This window comes from Carcharhinus amblyrhynchos, chromosome 6, assembly GCF_965287045.1.
Source record: "Carcharhinus amblyrhynchos chromosome 6, sCarAmb.v2.hapA, whole genome shotgun sequence".
In the NCBI taxonomy this organism is placed as follows: Eukaryota; Metazoa; Chordata; class Chondrichthyes; order Carcharhiniformes; family Carcharhinidae; genus Carcharhinus; species Carcharhinus amblyrhynchos.
In genome coordinates, this window is record NC_137329.1 from 76172698 (window position 1) to 76190950 (window position 18253).

Consider the following 18253-nt stretch of genomic DNA (forward strand, 5'->3'; position numbering starts at 1 on the left):
AAATAGCTGGCGGTGAGTATGCCAGCTGTGTGAGTGTGAGGTTTGCAGCAGTGCTAAGGGTGTGAGGGCGCAGTGAAGGGATGAAGGTATGTGATTGATAGAGATTGTTGGTAGGTGAGTGAAGCGGTGTGCTGGGTTGAGCTGTGACTGCGGCCAGTAGTTTCATGCCAGGAGAAAATAAATTTGCTGGCCTTGACCACTTGTGTGAACTACCTTGTGTGAAAATCCCCTAGAACTACTTGCAGCACTGTAACCAGCTGTATTGCTGGTGTTGACCTTGACAGTTCATTTTATCTCTCAGACTTTGTTAGAAGGTCCTCCAAGACTCTAAGCAGAGACTCTCACGGCTTCTGTCCACTTTGTGTACCAAAGTCTTCAGCATTAGATATGAGAACTTTGAATTTGTTGCACCATTATTCGTTGCTGCTCTTAGGTTGTTCTGTCTTCCCCCTCACATTTGCAGCACTTGCCTCAGTGGAATACATCTCCCCTTTAAGAATGCAGACTGACGTTCAGTAGTGCAGGTTAATTTTAATCCATACTAGCCTTGTACAATCTTGGAACCTTTGCTGAGATGGGCAGCCATTCAACAACAGGACATTCGGGACTGGAACGGCAAGCTATTATGACATACTTTTTCAGGTAGCATGACATTTGCTGCTAAAATTGCAAGGAATGAGCGTGACTTCATCACATGGCCCCTGTGCCCATTTTCAGGGGCTGGTGTAAAAGTTGACCCAAACTTAATTTCCACAGATTGGTTCATTTTCATCTCCGGAAGGGATGCTTGACTTTTTTTCTCTCTAATTGATACATTTAATGGAAAACTTTTAGGTAAATGAGAGAAAGAACTGGAAAAATGTTGATCGGATCAGACAATGTAGAGTGAGAATTTTGCCTAGAGTACAAACACTGTCGTAGATGGTTTCTGCGCAATTGATTCTCCACAGTCTTGTCTTTGTAACTTGTCATATGCTTCATTAATTCTAGGATGTCCATTTGGTTCAATGGGACTCTGGAGATTCGTGATCTGTCTAAGGCTGATGAGGGAAACTATACCTGCTTTGCTGAGAACAACAGAGGAAGAGCAAACAGCACTGGCACTCTTTCCGTGACAGGTAGGGGAACAAAGTTTTGGGTTTACTCAGTGTACTGGCATTTTTCACTCCAGACCCTGGATCTCTTGAATAAAAAATGTTGCTGTTAAAGTTTATTTATTAATGTCACAAGAAAGCTTACATTAACACTACAATGAAGCCACTGTGAAAATCCCCCAGTCGTCACACTCCTGTTCGGGTACGCTGAAGGAGAATTTAGCATAGCCAATGCACCTAACCAGAACATCTTTTGGACTGTGGGAGGAAACTGGAGCACCTGGAAGAAACCCATGCAGACATGGGGAGAACGTGCAGACTCTGCACAGACAGTGACCCAAGGCCAGGAATCAAACCCGGGTCCTTGGCAATGCGTGGTAGCAGTGCTAATCACTGTGCCACTGTGCGGCCCCATTCCGCACAAACAGTAACAAGGCTCGGTATCTTTCCCTGAAACATTCGTTCTTCCCTTATCTGCTGATACACAATGTGCCTTTGTGCCAGTTTCCAGACGAAGGGGCAAACTGGCATAAGGGTCAACCCTCATACATAAAAGATTTTGGTAATCTGCTACTTTCTGATACATAGCTCCAAGACGAACTCAGTGGTGCAAAACTACCTTGAAGCTCATGGAGTGATTCAGGAGCAGAACTCTGAAGGGTTTAAACTGAAGCCAATGGGGTAAAGAGAACCTCTCCTCTATATAGCCTGGCTTGATTTGAAAGTCACATTTCATTGTACTAAACATGCTCATAGCAGAAAATGTTTCTCTCTATCCACCTTATCAATTCTTTCAAAATTCTTTTTAAAAAAAAAGCACAATCAAATCATCATTTAACCTTTTTTATTTCAGGGCATACAAGCCTAATTCATGTGACCTCTCATAAGTCAAACATTGAAACCTCTCGTAACCTTTTCATGAATCTGTGTACTACTGCCAGTATAGAATGTGCAGTGTCCAGAGTTATATACAACACTCCATTAATGGTCTAACTAGCAGTAACAAAACTTCTCTGTTATATTTGTAACCCTAACCCACCAGTTAACCAGGCTAACGTTCCACTTTTGTTTATTTCAACAAAAACAAACTGAAATCCCAAGTCTGTTTTTCCTCTACCATCTTACATTCCTGTGTTAAACTCTTAGATGTTTCATTTTAAGACTTTCTGCACAGTTCATTTCTCAAGTTAGCATTCAAGCCTCCAAATTCTTCTATTCAACATCTCCAAAGCTTGAGCATTTTGCCTAGTGTCTTGAAGCAAAGGCACAAGTTGCAGTCTGAGAAGAACATTCTGTATGTTTTACGTATCACTTTAGGAAAATATATTAATTTCTTCAACTTCACGTATTGAACCTGTGAAATGGAGAATCAAAACCTCACATAGAACAACCTGTGCTCTAACATTAATAAGAACATAAGAAATAGGAGCAGGAGTAGGCCATCCAGCCCCTTGAGCCTGCCCCGCCATTCAATAAGATCATGGCTGATCTGTCGCTGCTCAGTTCCACTTTCCCGCCCTCTCCCCATAACCCTTAATCACCTCTCCTATCAAAAACCCATCAACCCGCGTCTTAAAAATATTTAGCGAGGCAGCCTCCACCACTTCAACGGGCAGAGAATTCCAGAGATTCACCACCCTTTGAGTGAAGAAGTTCCTCCTCAACTCCATTGTAAACCGCCCCCCTTTTATCTTGAGGCTGTGCCCCCTAGTCCTACTGTCTTTTTTGAGTGGGAAGAGTCTTTCCACCTCTATCCTATCCATCCCATTCATCATCTTATACGTCTCAATGAGATCTCCCCTCATTCTTCTAAACTCTAACGAGTACAAGCCCAGTTTATTCAGCCTCTCCTCATAGCTCGACCCCCTCAACTCCGGTATCAGCCTAGTAAACCTCCTCTGCACTCCCTCCAAGGCCAAAATATCTTTGCGCAGGTGCGGCGCCCAAAACTGCACACAGTACTCCAGCTGTGGCCTCACCAATGCCCTATACAGCTGCAGCAAGACCTCCCTACTTTTATATTCAATCCCCCTCGCTATGAAGGCCAGCATCCCATTTGCCTTCCTGACCACCTGCTGCACCTGCAAGCTGGGTTTTTGCGACTCATGCACAAGGACCCCGAGGTCCCTCTGCACCGTCGCCTGCTGCAGTTTTTCGCCCCGTAAGTAATAGTCCTTCCTACCATTCTTCCTACCAAAGTGGACCACCTCACACTTGCCAACATTAAATTCCATTTGCCATTTCCTGGCCCATTCGCCCAGCCTATCTAGATCCTTCTGCAGACTCTCCACACCCTCCGCACAATTTGCCGTTCCCCCAATCTTGGTGTCATCAGCAAATTTCGACACTCTACACTCGGTTCCCTCCTCCAGATCATCTATATAAATGGTAAATAGCTGAATAAATAACATTGGCCTGAACATCCGCACAGCAGGAGGTGTTGTAAATGGAGGTACGCCAGAAGATTCTCTGGTGTCCCCGAGAAGTCCAGAGACAAGGACTGTACAGGAATTGTCTGGATAGTTTAAACTTTCAATGGCCAATCACCCTGGAACTGGAACCAGCTGATACTCTAACTCTCTGAGCAAGATAATTACCCAAGTAATATCAGAAGAATTCAAACCACTTCTAGCTCCTGGGTAATCATAATACTGACACCTCCCCATGCCAAACCCCCATGACTCCTCTCCTGACCCCCTGACACCCTCCTCCAACAACTTAACTCCATTGATCACCTGACCCCCTCGACTATCACCATCCTTCTTGGTCCCTTCGTACCCACTTACCTGACACAGTTATGGGGTGTGGCTTCACTTCCCCAATGCTGCTGCCCTACACTGGTAGAAATTTGGAGCTGCTGCATTGCACATTTCTCACCAGGCATGGAATGGTAGATTAGGCATGGTGGCATAGTGATTAGCACTGCTGCCTCACAACACCATGGTTCTGGGTTCAATTCCAGTCTTTGGTGACTATGTGAAGTTTGCACTTTCTCCTCATGGGTTTCCTTTGGGTACTCCAATGAAAGGATTCTATGAAAGACAGGAAATGTGCAGCTCCCAACCTGAGTGAGTAAAAATGAACTAATAGGAGTTCTGGGCCAATGAGTTAGATTCATGTTCCAGATTGGTGAAGCCTTTCTAGAAAAAAATGATAAAGTGAGAGATGTGATATCAATGATATGTTCAGATCAATGGTCACTGTATTCATAAAGTTTCTCTCTTCACTCCAAGCATTTTCTTCCTTGATAGATCTGGGACGGCACAATAGTACAGTGGTTAGCACTGCTGCTTCACAGCTCCAGGGACCTGGGTTCGGATCCTGGCTCAGGTCACTGCCTGTGTGGAGTTTGCACATTCTCCCTGTGTCCTCTTGGGTTTCCTCCCACAGTCCAAAGATGTGCGGGATGGTTGATTGGCCATTCTAAATTGCCCTTTCATGTCCTGGGATGAATAGGTTAGAGGGATTAGTGGATAAATATGTAGTGATATAGAGATACGGCCTGGGTGGGATTGTGATTGGTCCAGACTCAATGGACTGAATGGCCTCTTTCTGCACTGTAGGATTCTATGATTCTCTAAGATTAACCTCAGCCACCAAACTTCACCACATTCTGCGGATCTTTCTCTCACCATCTCTTCCCCCTCACCTACCCAGCTTGTAATTACTTTCCTCTCCCCTTCTCTCCAGAAACACAACTAATGGTCTTCTCTACAGATTGTAGGGTTTTCCTACACTGCATCCATGTGAGAGGTTTGCAATGGGATGTGTGCCCAGACGTTTGCACCACTTGTGAGAAATTGGCCATTGAGCAAGAGCATCCAATATTAACCCAACTGCCTGATGCCCCACATATCAAATCCTGTTCATTCATCGCCCCGAAGCTCACTGACCTATGTTGGCCTCTAGGTCACTAAAGCGTTGATTTTAAAATTCACATCTCTGTGTGTAAATCTCTCCACAGCCTTGCCTTTTTCCTATCTCTGTAATCGCCTCCATCTATACGTTCCTCCAGTGTTATCATGGGGTGTGTGCCCAATTTCCTTTATCCTTCTATTAGCAGCTGAACCTTCAGTCATTTAGAATCCAAGCTCTGGATTCTTTCTCTAGTCCTCTCTCTTTTCCATTAATACCCTACTTAAAAGTTGTCTGTTTGAGGCGTTTTGTCACAATTTGCTTGGCTTGGCTATGCTTGGCTTGGCATCAATCTTCAGTGAAGCACCTTGGCATGTTTTTCTATGTTGCAAGCATGATATGTGTGTTGTTATTCTGCTGCCATTCTTTGCCAGTAACAATTGAGTTGTTTTGGAATTCACAGCGTTAAAGTTCCTAACTCACTTCCTGCCACTTTCTGGTGCAATGTAATCACACAGAAGCACATCAGCATATCCAGCATCTGGTCAAATCCCAATAAAATGGGAGCTAGTGCAAGCATAACTAGTTTGAGGAAGTGTGAACTTTATGGCGTAAAAACATTGAGAATTACCTCTTGTTATTCCTGAGAGGTTTAGCTTTAATAGTAAATGGTTAAAATAAATTATGGTTTTAGCACTGAAGAATGCTGTCAGGCCCCATGTGTCCGTGGCTGCTCTCTGCAAGAGCAACTCACCAAATGCCATTCCCCTGTCTTTTCTCCACAGCCCTGATTTGTGAAAGCCAGGAGGAATCTGGTTCCACCACACTCTTAGACTGTGCATTCCGGATCCTAACCATCCAGGACAACAGCCCAAACTTCTCTGATCTGCCTGCGTAACTGAAGTTTTTTATCCCTAGAAGCATTCTCCTGAATCTTTTCTGTATCAGCTCTCATGTCATCATATTCTTCTTGAAGTCATGGTGCCATGAATTGGACGCAATGCTAATATTACAAAAGGCAATGAAGAGGAGGGAGTTTATCTGTAAACCCTACATTTAGATCTTAACACCTACAATGGGGTTCATGATCTTCCACTTGAGCAATAGATGTTGAGATAAACCACCTTGCCTCTATGATTCAGCTACAAATTCAAACCCTTTCCAAGCGTTCCAGTTTAATGTGACAACAATGACAGGAGTCGACTCTTTATTCTCTTAACAATCTTGTTTTATTTAACGCTTTAGGTACCAAACTCAGTTGCAACCCTTTGATGGAACTTTAACTCTCAACTGAACATTAACTCTTCACTAGCAGTAACTCTTAACTGAACATTAGCTCTAATTCTGAAAATAGATGCTGCCCAGATTAGAACAAAATGACCAGGTCTGTTCCCGCTGTACAATCTATCCTCGTGATCTTCTCTGTCCTTGTGAAAGTTGATCTCTATAGTTATCGCTGGAGACAAAGGACTGCACACCTCTCTTATCCACAAATTGTTTCAACTTTTTCTGGAAGTTCTCTTGCACCTAGCCAATTGGGGTAACCGGAAACTGATCACATTGCTCGAATAGCCCATGGAATTACTTGTAAACGACTCTATAATGCTTAGTTCGGATAGCACGTAGCTTACATTGCTTTCACCCAAATTTTGTTGCCACAGAGTCTAGCTCCAGCTGGACAGCTACCCATATTTGGTCAACACAGGAAACTTCAGATCACATCTCTCAGACCAGGTCATGGCTCACAGTAACTCTGCAGCATGCCTTTGTTTTTATTTATATCTTGGCCAAAAATCCTAGCATGCTTAACTCTGTTACACCTGCTCTTTAAAGTCAATATTGCCATTACTGGTGTTACACTCATTCTTGTAGTTATTCTTTCTCCGTCTACACCTCACAGAATGTATTTACTCAAGGACAGCCTCTCTGAAGAGGATAACCTGGGCCTTGCCTGGTACACACTTCTTCATCTTTTAGATGAGACATGCAATTGAAGCCCTGCCTGTCTATCTGATTGATGTAAAAATATCCTGGGGCATTATTTCAAGAGCTGGGAGTTTTCCCAGTATTCTAGATTTTTTCCAGTATATTTCTCCATCAACCATAAACATGGAAAAACAGCAAAACAAGGTAGCTCCTTGTTAATGTTTCTGCCTAGTCACTCAGGGGAATTGAGGTTTGATTCTCTGATAGATTACCACGACAGCTCCCCGCTATGGTGTTTTAAAATGACATCTTCAAGTGCATCACAGGTGAGGCTTCCCATCTGGCCCATTATAAGCAGTGCAGCACAGCACCATGCGCCTGCTGCTGCCCAGGGAACCGGTCAAACACGCCATGTCGAAGGGAACAAAGGCAGTGACCAAATGCACCATCTCCAACTAAAACTGTACCATGCACTGTGAAGATACACAGAAACACTAAAAAATACGCAGTTTAAGTAGTTGTTCATTCAGTTTATGGGACCTTACTGTGCTCCAATTGACTTCTATATTGGCATGGACTGCTCTTCAAATACAATCGACTACCAATGAAGTGTTTTTGTTATACAAACATTAGTCTGTTCGTTAACCTATCGCTCTGACTTAGTCTGTCCCAGCAAATATTTTTAAATTATTTCTCTCATAAACCTGTGACAGGGATGCTGAGGATCAGTGCTATGTCCCTCTTTAAACACAGCTTGGGACCTTGCGGTTTTGTATGACTTCCGAATCCAGAAGTTAATGTTGCCCATGTTACTTTTATTTGATTTTGATTTGATTTTGATTTGATTTGATTTGATTTGATTTTGATTTGATTTGATTTTGATTTGATTTATTATTAGTATACAATGAACAGTATTGTTTCTTGCACGCTATACGAAGCATACTGGACATAGAGAAGGAAAGGAGAGGGTGCAGAATGTAGTGTTACAGTCATAGCTAGAGTGTATATCAAGTCGCGCCTTGATTGCACTTTCACATCTTGTTTTGGCTGCCAGATGAAAGGGTTTTCAAGATGTTGAGATGTTGTAAATATGATTTGATTCCTCTGTCATTTCAGAGCCCACCAAAATCACCCTTGAACCATCAAACATCGATATCACCATGGGCGAAAATGGCACCATGGAGTGCCATGCATCTCACGATCCCACATTGGACCTTACGTTTGTCTGGTCAACCAATGGCTACCCTATTGACTTTGAGAAAGAGAAAGACTACATGGATCGCAATGTACTGGTGAGTGACCAGAAAGAACGCCCGTGGCTAATGCAGACCTGAATTCTGCATTTGAACAACATTCTCATCACATGTTTGAACTGTAATTGAAGATCAGATCAATTACTTTCCATCCAGAATATGACACAAAGATTGGTGGAACGGCAAATTGTGCGGAGGGTGTGGAAAGTCTGCAGAAGGATCTAGATAGGCTGAGCGAGTGGGCGAGGACCTGGCAGTTGGAATACAATGTTGGCAAGTGTGAGGTTATCCACTTTGGTAGGAATAATGGTAGGAAGGACTACTACTTACAGGGCGAAAAACTGCAGCATGCTACGGTGCAGAGGGACCTCGGGGTCCTTGTGCATGAGTCACAAAAACCCAGCCTGCAGGTGCAGCAGGTGGTCAGGAAGGCAAATGGGATGCTGGCCTTCATAGCGAGGGGGATTGAATATAAAAGTAGGGAGGTCTTGCTGCGGCTGTATAGGGCATTGGTGAGGCCGCAGCTGGAGTACTGTGTGCAGTTTTGGTCGCCGTACTTACGCAAGGATATTTTGGCCTTGGAGGGAGTGCAGAGGCAGTTTACTAGGCTGATACCGGAGTTGAGGGGGTTGAGCTATGAGGAGAGGCTGAATAAACTGGGCTTGTACTCGTTAGAGTTTAGAAGAATGAGGGGAGATCTCATTGAGACGTACAAGATGGTGAAAGGGATGGATAGGGTAGAGGTGGAGAGTTTCTTCCTGCTCAGAAAGGACAGCAGGACTAGAGGGCACAGCCTCAAGATAAGGGGGCGGGGGCAGTTTAGAACAGAGTTGAGGAGGAACTTCTTCATTCAAAGGGTGGTGAATCTCTGGAATTCTCTGCCCGTTGAAGTGGTTGAGGCTTCCTCGCTAAACATATTTAAGACGCGGGTAGATAGGTTTTTGGTAGGCAAGGGGATTAAGGGTTATGGGGAGAAAGCGGGAAAGTGGAACTGAGCCACTTCAGATCAGCCATGATCTTATTGAATGGCGGGGCAGGCTCGAAGGGCTAGATGGCCTACTCCTGTTCCTATTTCTTATGTTCTTATGTTCTTACGTCAATGTTTGAGTAATCACAATTAGGATTTAATGTTCCCCTCGTCAATGTCAACTGGACTGATTGTGACTGCCTGAAGGAATTGGAGAAAGAATTTCAAAACTTTCTTCATTCCATATTTGCCTTAGAATACGTTTCCTGTCTTTTTTAAGTTGCCTGATCCAGAAAAAATGCATGGCTACTGAGATAGTCAGGATAGTCTGCACACCATTGTGTGTTTTGATCAAACTTTGTGAATCAACTCCTGTTTTCCTTCCTATGTTCATATGCTCACATGAATTGAATGAGAAATGGTTTTGTGGCCATTAACTGCTTTGTTTCCTTTTGTCATGAACATTTGGTCCTATTTGTACCTCTTCCACATGTTTGTATACAGTCACTTTCGTTGTGCCCACTGCTGTTTCTGTTGCTTTGGATGGATAACCATGGGATTTTTCCCAAGCAAGGGAGGCAGGTTTGTGAAGCTGCAGGGAGTTAAATCCTTTAAAAATAGCACTGGGTTGCCCTTCTGTTCCTGTGCTTGTTGCAGCCTTGAAAAGAAAACACTTGGTCCATTGCAACACATATCAGGGTCCGATTCTTTACATCAAGAGATGAGGTGCTACTGCCATGTATGTCTTCAGCAAAGATCATTCTAGCTGTCAATGGGTCTCCAAAGAGATGCAAGTCCCAGTTTTTAGCAGGAATTACTCTTTGAAAGCAGCACTGTGATGCCTCTGAAGGAGATCTTGCTATAATATTCCAGTCAGGCAGCTGCCAGACAGGTGCTAGTAGCTGTAACTAGCATCTTACAGCTGGTTCTATCAATGGGTTTCCGTTTCCACATTGACTAGTGGGCATTGTGTTACTGGTGAACTATGTGGCCAGTCACAAGGGGAACTGAGTCTGATCCCTGCCAACATAGGGGAAGAAAATCCTTTATGTGGGATTAATTGGTGTGGGGATTATGCTTTCGTAATTTAGTTTATTCACTGTGCCTGTGCTACATGGTTCCCTCCATCCTGTCTGAAACTAGCTCCCTTCCTTATTACTCATAGTATTTTGTTGTATACACTCAATAAGACCAATCATATCATGTGATGGGATATGTATATTCAGCTGTTGCATGGAGCTATCTGAAGCAGGCCTCCGAACATTCAAAAGACTGACTAGTCTGCTAAACCTGCCCCTTTAAGGCCATCATTCCTTTTACAGGCATACTCCTGGCTCTCAGAGTGGCTGTGGGATTGGCAGAGGGTCCTAGAGCTTGGCACCATGAACAGGGCCCTTCGATTTGGCTCTGCCATGGAACAGAAGCCAGGGGTTTGGAAAGCATGATGAGTGGCTGTGGTGGATGAGGGATGTACCAGGGATTGGTGAATGTCCCAAGTTCCGCAGTGCTGGGGAATGAATCCATTCCATGGCGGTTCTGGCATCACTGCGAAGCTTTTGGCAATATATACAGGTGAGGGAAGGTTCAACGGAGAGAAAACAGGGATTCTACCTCAGTGGGTGTGTTTTTAATCACCATAAAATGTAGCATGTCAACAAACGCACATCATGCCTACAATTGCACCCATTTGCTCTCGTCTTCTTCTGCTGATTTGTGCTTTTTTTAATGTATGTTTATTTACCCTTTCCTGAACCCCGCAAATAAGTTTTGGAAATAATTGTGGGATAAATTTAAGTGACGGGGTTCCTGCTCTCTCACAGTAACCTGGGTTAAGAGAGGAGAAATGGTGGTAGTGAGATGACAGCAAGAGCTTGGAAGAGTCCAATATGTTTACTGTTGATCATTGTCCACTCCACACAAAACCATCTTTGCTGAAAGCCAGCTTATTTCCCATGAGTGAGCACGGCCATCAGTGAATAAACCATAGGACACAAAAGGTGAAAGGAAACATGCTGATGGTGAATCTGAGAACAGTTGTGTTTAAAATCAAAACCCAGATCCGTGATTTCTCTTTATCTAAGAACAGGAGTGGGTCATTCAACCCATTGAACTTATTCTGCCATTCAGCTAGATCATGGCTGATCTGTGGCCTAACTCCATATACCTGCCTTTGGTCCATATCCTTTAATACCTTTGACATAATAATTGAGATCTGCATTCCTCTGACAGTGTATTGCAGTTTGGTTTCCTTACCCATATATGAAACATATAGGAGCTGACAGTGACCTGGCAGATTCCTAGTCATTATGTTAAAAAAAAAACACAAACAGAAGATTTGTAGGTGCCACCAGTAATATCAGCAATAACTTCTTGTGATAAAACATCTGAAGGCGCTTCACCAGCACAACTATAAGGCAACGTTTGACGCCAAATCACATAAGAAAATATTAGAGCAGATGACCAAAGACTTGCCCAAAAACGAGTGAGCTGATGGCCTAGTTGTATTATGGCTAGACTACTGATCCAAAAACTCAGCTCATGTTCTGGGACCCGGGTTTGAATCCCACCATGGCAGATGGTCGAATTTGAATTCAGTAAATAAAATCTGGAATTAAGAATCTACTGATGAGCATGAAACCATTGTCAGAAAATCCCATCTGGTTCACTAATGTCCTTTAGAGAAGGAAATCTATCACCTGGCGCACCTATCTGGCCTGGCCCATAGACCCACACCAATGTGGTTGATTGTCAACTGCCCTTCAAGGGCAACTAGAGATGGGCAATAAATGCTGGCCCAGCCAGCAATGCCCATGTCCACGAATGAATAAAAACAAAGTAAAAAGAATAAAAGGTAGTAACTTGTAGGAAAGACAGTTATAGGGTGAGGGGTATTCCAGAGCTTGGGGCCTAGGCTCCTGAAGGCCCGGCCACCAGAGGACCGTTGAGGGGCTGGAGATATGGATGTGAAAACAAGGATTTTAATATCAAAATACTGTTTGGTCGGGAATTTTGTGCTCATGTTGAACAAGCAGCCAGACCATTGGGAGACAGCAGTGGATTCAAGAGTTGATGCTGAGGTAGAACTGGGTGCATGTGGCAAATAAGTCTGTGCTTTTGGACACTGCTGCCAAGGGCAGCATGTTTATGCAAAATAGGAGGGGACCAAGAGATAATGGTGTGGAAGCATTGAAGGTGATTCTTGAGCTATGCTTAGATAAGCATGGAACCAGGTGGGTGCAGTCCCACATAGCTGGGTGACAGTGGAGAGAGGTGATGGTGGAAGGTAGCATTGTCAGCTGTGTCAAATCTGCAGACAGGTCAAGAAGGAAAGAAGAGATAGCTTACCTTTATCACAAATTCATCTCTTGGTGACTATTTTAATTTGATGGCCTCTTGTGTCTGTGTCTGTGAAAACCTTACATAATTTAAAACATGGCGATTAGATCTCCCCTTGAGAGAAAAGTGACCTGGCTTGTTTATCCTTTCCTGATACATACAACCTCACATTTTCAGTCTCCAGTACTTCCATATATTTTGTATAATATGGCGACCGGAACAGGCCTCCAAATATGTTCTAATTAAAGTGTGTTGCATGTTTTAGTACAACTTCCTACTTTAAAATTCTATCCCTCCTGGAAATAAATCTGAATGCATGGCTTGTTCTTTTTTAAAAATTCCAACATTAATCTGCCTCTCAATTTCTAATCATTTGCGTAATAGTGCTCCCAGACCTCTTTGCTCCTTAACCCCGTTAGATTCTAATTTTACAAGTTGTATATGATTTATTTTGTTTATGGAAGTTTAATAACCACACACTTATCGGTGTTAAAGTTCATTTGCTGATTATTTGCCAATTCTGCAAGTTTACTTTTAGGCACCAGAATTCATATCTCACTACGTTCAGTGTTGGCTTGTGAGGAGGTGAATACAGTAGGCTGTAGCTGAGTGGAACCTCAGCAAAATGTTTGAATGGAACCGGTAAGAAACTAGACTTGGTGGCCGAAATTGAAATTAATGAATAGTAACTTAGAACAAATACCAGGATAAACTCCAATACTTTCCATTGACAGACATCTAGAATGTTCTTTTAAGGTAATCAAGTCATTAAACACTGATTCATAGAGAAAAATGATTTTATTACGGAGGAGTTCATGTGCTGGATGATCTTCTCATCTTTAATTTCACCAGTATTCTTACAGTTTGTGTGTCAGCTGAAGATTTCCTTAAGATGTAGCTCCATCATCCATTGGTTTAACACCCCCCCCCACCCGCTGCAGCTCTCTGTTTGACCACCGTTTGAAAAAGAATCCATACAGAGCTTGTTGTTACAGAAATGCTTCTTTGCAAAGCAACTTATGATTCTTGCCTTCATTCTATCACCGCACCCCCTCCCTCCCTTACCCGCAGCACCTTAGCACTTCTTAAAGGAGCAGTCACCAACATGCCTAAGTAGCTTCAAGGAACCCTGTTTGTACTGTGTAGGTTGTAAGCGTACTGTCCTTTCTTAGATGTTGCCATCCCTTTTTCCTTCTCCTTTCTTTTGTGTCAGCTGGGAAAAGTCAGGGGAATGTATTCATAAATGGCCTACCAACCAGTGAAGCAGGAAGATGAAGTCTAATTTCATGTTTTCTCTCGGGAATTCCGCAAAGAACATGAATTGAGTCCCGAAATTGCAGCCAAATCCAGGAAGCGATATCCCTGTTTGCCGAGTACAATGTTGAACAACATTGTTGAACAGACAAGTGGCCACATGACCTATCATAGGGTATTTGACCCATGGTGCCAACTTTAAGCAACCATTTGAGCACCTCAGTTTCAATATCACTTTCTCTTTAGCAACAACATCACCTTGTGTGTCCCCATGGTGCTCCCAGTAGGCATGCATCAAACCACTCCGTCTTCACATTCGCCACTTTGGAAACCTCTGACTCCTTCCTCTCCAACCCATTAACAAGATTAAGTTAATTGGAGACATGTTGCCGGCTTTCCCCCGCCTTCCTGCACCCTCGCTTTGAATATTGTGGCATGTTCTGGAGGCTCTGGAAGACTGACACACACACACCATCCTGAGCGCTGTTTGCAAAGTACATCTGCACCCAGCCTTGCATCCACAACCATTTCTAAGTTCTGCTCCCTCAGTAACTGCAGTGCCACCTAACTGCTTCCTCAGGCTTGTGTGACAAGTCCCAGAAGTAGAGAAATTGGGTTGATCGGAGTCACAGCAAATGGTTGGTCCTGCAGATAATGAGGGGCATTTGGCATCCATTTTTGAAGCATCAACCTTGCCCCCATGTTTGGCTTCAAACAGAGCTTGCTCATGAGTAAATCTCTTTGCTCGGTTTCTACCCCTTGGCAGTTTAACACTAGCGTCATTTAGTTTAATTTAGATTTGACAAGAACATAATACCATAACTTTCTTTCAATTGCTAGCTCATTGGAAATGAGGCCAAACAGACCAAGGCTTGGTATCTGAGAAGGAAAAAATAGTAAAACAGGGATACAAGAATACTGATCCAAACTGTTTCTTCCTTCTGGGGCACACTCATGCACACACACAGCCACACACAATCACTGTCACTGAGTCAAAATCCTGGAACTCCCTCTTTAGCAGGACCATGGGTGTACTTACACCATGTGGGCTGCAGTGATTCAAGAAGGCAGCTCACCAACATTTCCATTTCTTCAACAGCATTTTCCAAATCCACAACCTTTACTATCAGGAAGGTCAAAGGCAGCAGATGTTTCAAAATACCACCACATATAAGTTCCCCTTCAAGCCACATGCCATCCTGACTTGGAACTACACTGGCATTCCTTCACTGTCACTGGGTCAAAATCCTGGAAGTCCTGTGAGAAAAGCAGCATCTGGCCCCTTGGGTCTGCTCCGCCATTCAATAAGATCATGGTTGATCTTTTTGTGGACTCAGCTCCACTTGTTCACCTACTCACCATAACCCTTAATTTCTTTACTGTTCAAAAATTTATCTATCCTTACTTAAAAACATTCAATGAGATAGCCTCAACTGCGTCACTGGACAGGAAATTCCACAGATTCACAATCCTTTGTGTGAAGAAGTTCCTCCTCAATTCAGTCCTAAATCTGGTCCCCCTTATTTTGAGACCATGCCCCCGAGCAGTAGTTTTACTTGCCAGTGAAAACAACTTCCCTGTTTCTATCTTGTCTATTTCCGTCATAATCTTCCATGTTTCTATAAGATCGCCCCTTATTCTTCTGAATGCCGGTGAATATAGTCCCAGTCTACTCAGTCTCTCCTCATAAGCCAAACCTCTCAACTTCAGAATCAACCTCGTGAATCTCCTCTGCATCCCCTCCAGTGCCAGTATATTCTTTCTCAAATAAGGAGACCAAAACTGTCCACAGTACTCCAGATGTGTCCTCACCAGCACGTTAGACAGCTGCAACATTACCTTGCTGTTTTTAAACTCCTTCCCCCTTGCAGTGAAGAACAAAATTCCATTTGCCTTCTTAATTACCTGCTGCCCTGCAAACCAACTTTTTGTGATTCATGTGTAAAGCCACCCAGGTCCCTCTGCACAGCAGCATGCTGCAATTTTTTATCATTTAAATAATAGTCCATTTTGTTGTTGTTCCTATCAAAATGGATGACCTCACATTTACCAACATTGTGCTCCATCTGCCAGACCCTCGCCCACTCATTTAGGCTGCAAATTTTGACACACTACACTTGGTCCCCAACTCCATATAATCTATGTAAATCGTAAACAATGGCGATCCCACCTCTGATCCTGAGGCACACCACTAGTCACTTATCGCCAACCAGAAAAACACCAATATATCTCCACTTTTTGCTTTCCGTTAGTAACTAATCCTCTATCCATTCTAATACATTACCCATAAGACTATGCACCTTTATCTTATGCAGCAGCCTTTGGTACAACACCTTGTCAAATGCCTTCTGGAAATCCAGATACACTACATCCACAGGTTCCCCATTGTCCAGTGCGCGTGTAATGTTCTCAAAGAATTCCACCACATTAGTCAGTCGTGACCTGCCCTTCATGAACCTATGCTGCGTCTTTCCAATGGACAATTCATATCAGATGTCTCGCTATTTCTTCCTTGATGATAGATTCAAGCATTTTCCCTACTACAGAAGTTAAGCTAACCAGCCTATAGTTACCCACCTTTTGTCTACCTCCTTTTTTAAACAACGACGTCACATTTGCTGCTTTCCAATCTGGAAATGGACTGTGGCAGTTCTAAAGGGCAGTTGTCGCCTCCTCGGGGCAGTTAGGGAAGGGCAATAAATGCTGGCCTCACCAGTGGCACCCAATCTGTGAAAGAATAAAGACAACTCATGTTCTCTCTCTCTCATGCTCTGGCACATACAAACCTGGTGTTGTCAGACTTTTTACTGGACATACACACACACAGACTTCACACACCCTTTTACACACAAACACACACGTACTCAATGAATTGTATATCAGAAGATTCCAGCTTTCTGTAGTTGACTTCACAGAATCCTTACAGTGCAAAAAGAGGCCATTTGGCCCATCGAGTCTGCACCAACTACAATCCCACCTAGGCCCCACCCCCATAACCCTGCATATTTTACCCACTAATCCCTCTAACCTACGTATCTCAGGACACTAAACAGCAAATTTAGCATGGCTAATCGACCTAACCTGCACATCTTTGGACTGTGGGAGGAATCCAGAGCACCCAGAGGAAACCCGCGCAGACTCGGGGAGAATGTGCAAACTCCACACGGACAGTGACCCAAGCCAGGAATCCAACCCAAATCCCTGGAGCAGTGCTAACTACTGTGCCTCCCTTCAGATTAATTTTTCATTCACTGTAATGGAATAATCAACACCTCTGTTTTGAATCTGGTGCTTACAAACATTTGGTCCAATGACCTTTTTTAGTCTCTCTCACTTGTGTCTCCTTCCCATTTACTCTGCTGTTACTTTGCCTTCATTGGGTATATGTCAAAGACACCTCATAGGACAGGATTTCTGGCCATGTTAGCCCCAAAACCAGAAACTCCTAGCCAAGCTCAATGGACCTTTGCCTGGTTCATCCCCCGCCTGCCTCGATTCCCATGGCGGGTCGGACGGTAAAATTCCTCCCATTGAGTACTAGAGCTTTACAGCACAGAAAGAGACCCTTCAGTCTATCAGGTCTGTGCTGGCCATCAAACACCTATCTATTCAAATCCCACTTTCCAGCGCATAGTCCATGTTCATGTTTGGCTCTTTACTTAGAGTGTTACCTTTTAGAGGAACTTCAATTCAATTAAACCCAGGTCTCTTTAGAAACACTACATGACTCCCCGGAGTTGAGGGGATTGAACTCCGGAGTTGAGGGGATTGAGCTATGAGGAGAGGCTGAATAAACTAGGCTTGTACTCGTTAGAGTTTAGAAGAATGAGGGGAGATCTCATTGAGACGTATAAGATGTTGAATGGGATAGATAGGATAGAGGTGGAGAGGCTCTTCCCGCTCAGAAAGGACAGTAGGACTAGAGGGCACAGCCTCAGGATAAAGGGGGAGCGGTTTATAACGGAGTTGAGGAGGAACTTCTTCACTCAAAGGGTGGTGAATCTTTGGAATTCTCTGCCCGTTGAAGTGGTGGAGGCTGCCTCGCTCAATATTTTTAAGACGCGGGTTGATAGGTTTTTGATAGGCAAGGGGATTAAGGGTTATGGGGAGAGGGCGGGAATGTGGAACTGAGCCACGACAGATCAGCCATGATCTTATTGAATGGCGGGGCATGTTCGAGGGGCTAGATGGCCTACTCCTGCTCCTATTTCTTATGTTCTTATGACAACACCCGCTCCTTTTAGGAAAAGCACCAAATTGGCTGTAAAGCACCTTGGGGCATTCTGATGTTGTGCAAGATGCTACATAAATTCACGTTCTTTATTTTCCATTGGAAAAACACTGGATTTAAAAAAAGTAAAACCTCACTCTCCCTTTGGCTGGAACATCAGCCCCCACATTCTCCACACTGCTAGGAATTTACAGTGTCAAATTTGTTCACTCAGTCAGAGCCCAGCAGATGGCGCTGTTTCTTTGTACCTAAAGCCATATTGGTGATTGCTTAGACACAACTTCGGACTGTTCTGGGAATCTGTTCAGAAAGTTCTGCACTAGAGGTCAAAGTAGAC

At 43.7% G+C, this 18253-nt stretch overlaps 1 protein-coding gene across 4 annotated transcripts in view; it reads left to right on the forward strand.

Moving 5' to 3' along the window:
• cntn1b (contactin 1b) overlaps positions 1 to 18253 on the forward strand; it is a 683679-nt gene that overhangs the window by 347223 nt on the left and 318203 nt on the right. For all 4 annotated transcript variants that reach the window (XM_080190723.1, XM_080190722.1, XM_080190724.1 and 1 more), the window contains 2 exons: positions 991 to 1118; positions 7992 to 8167. In XM_080190723.1, the coding sequence (XP_080046849.1) occupies positions 991 to 1118; positions 7992 to 8167 (304 nt within the window). The remainder of the gene's footprint in view (positions 1 to 990; positions 1119 to 7991; positions 8168 to 18253) is intronic.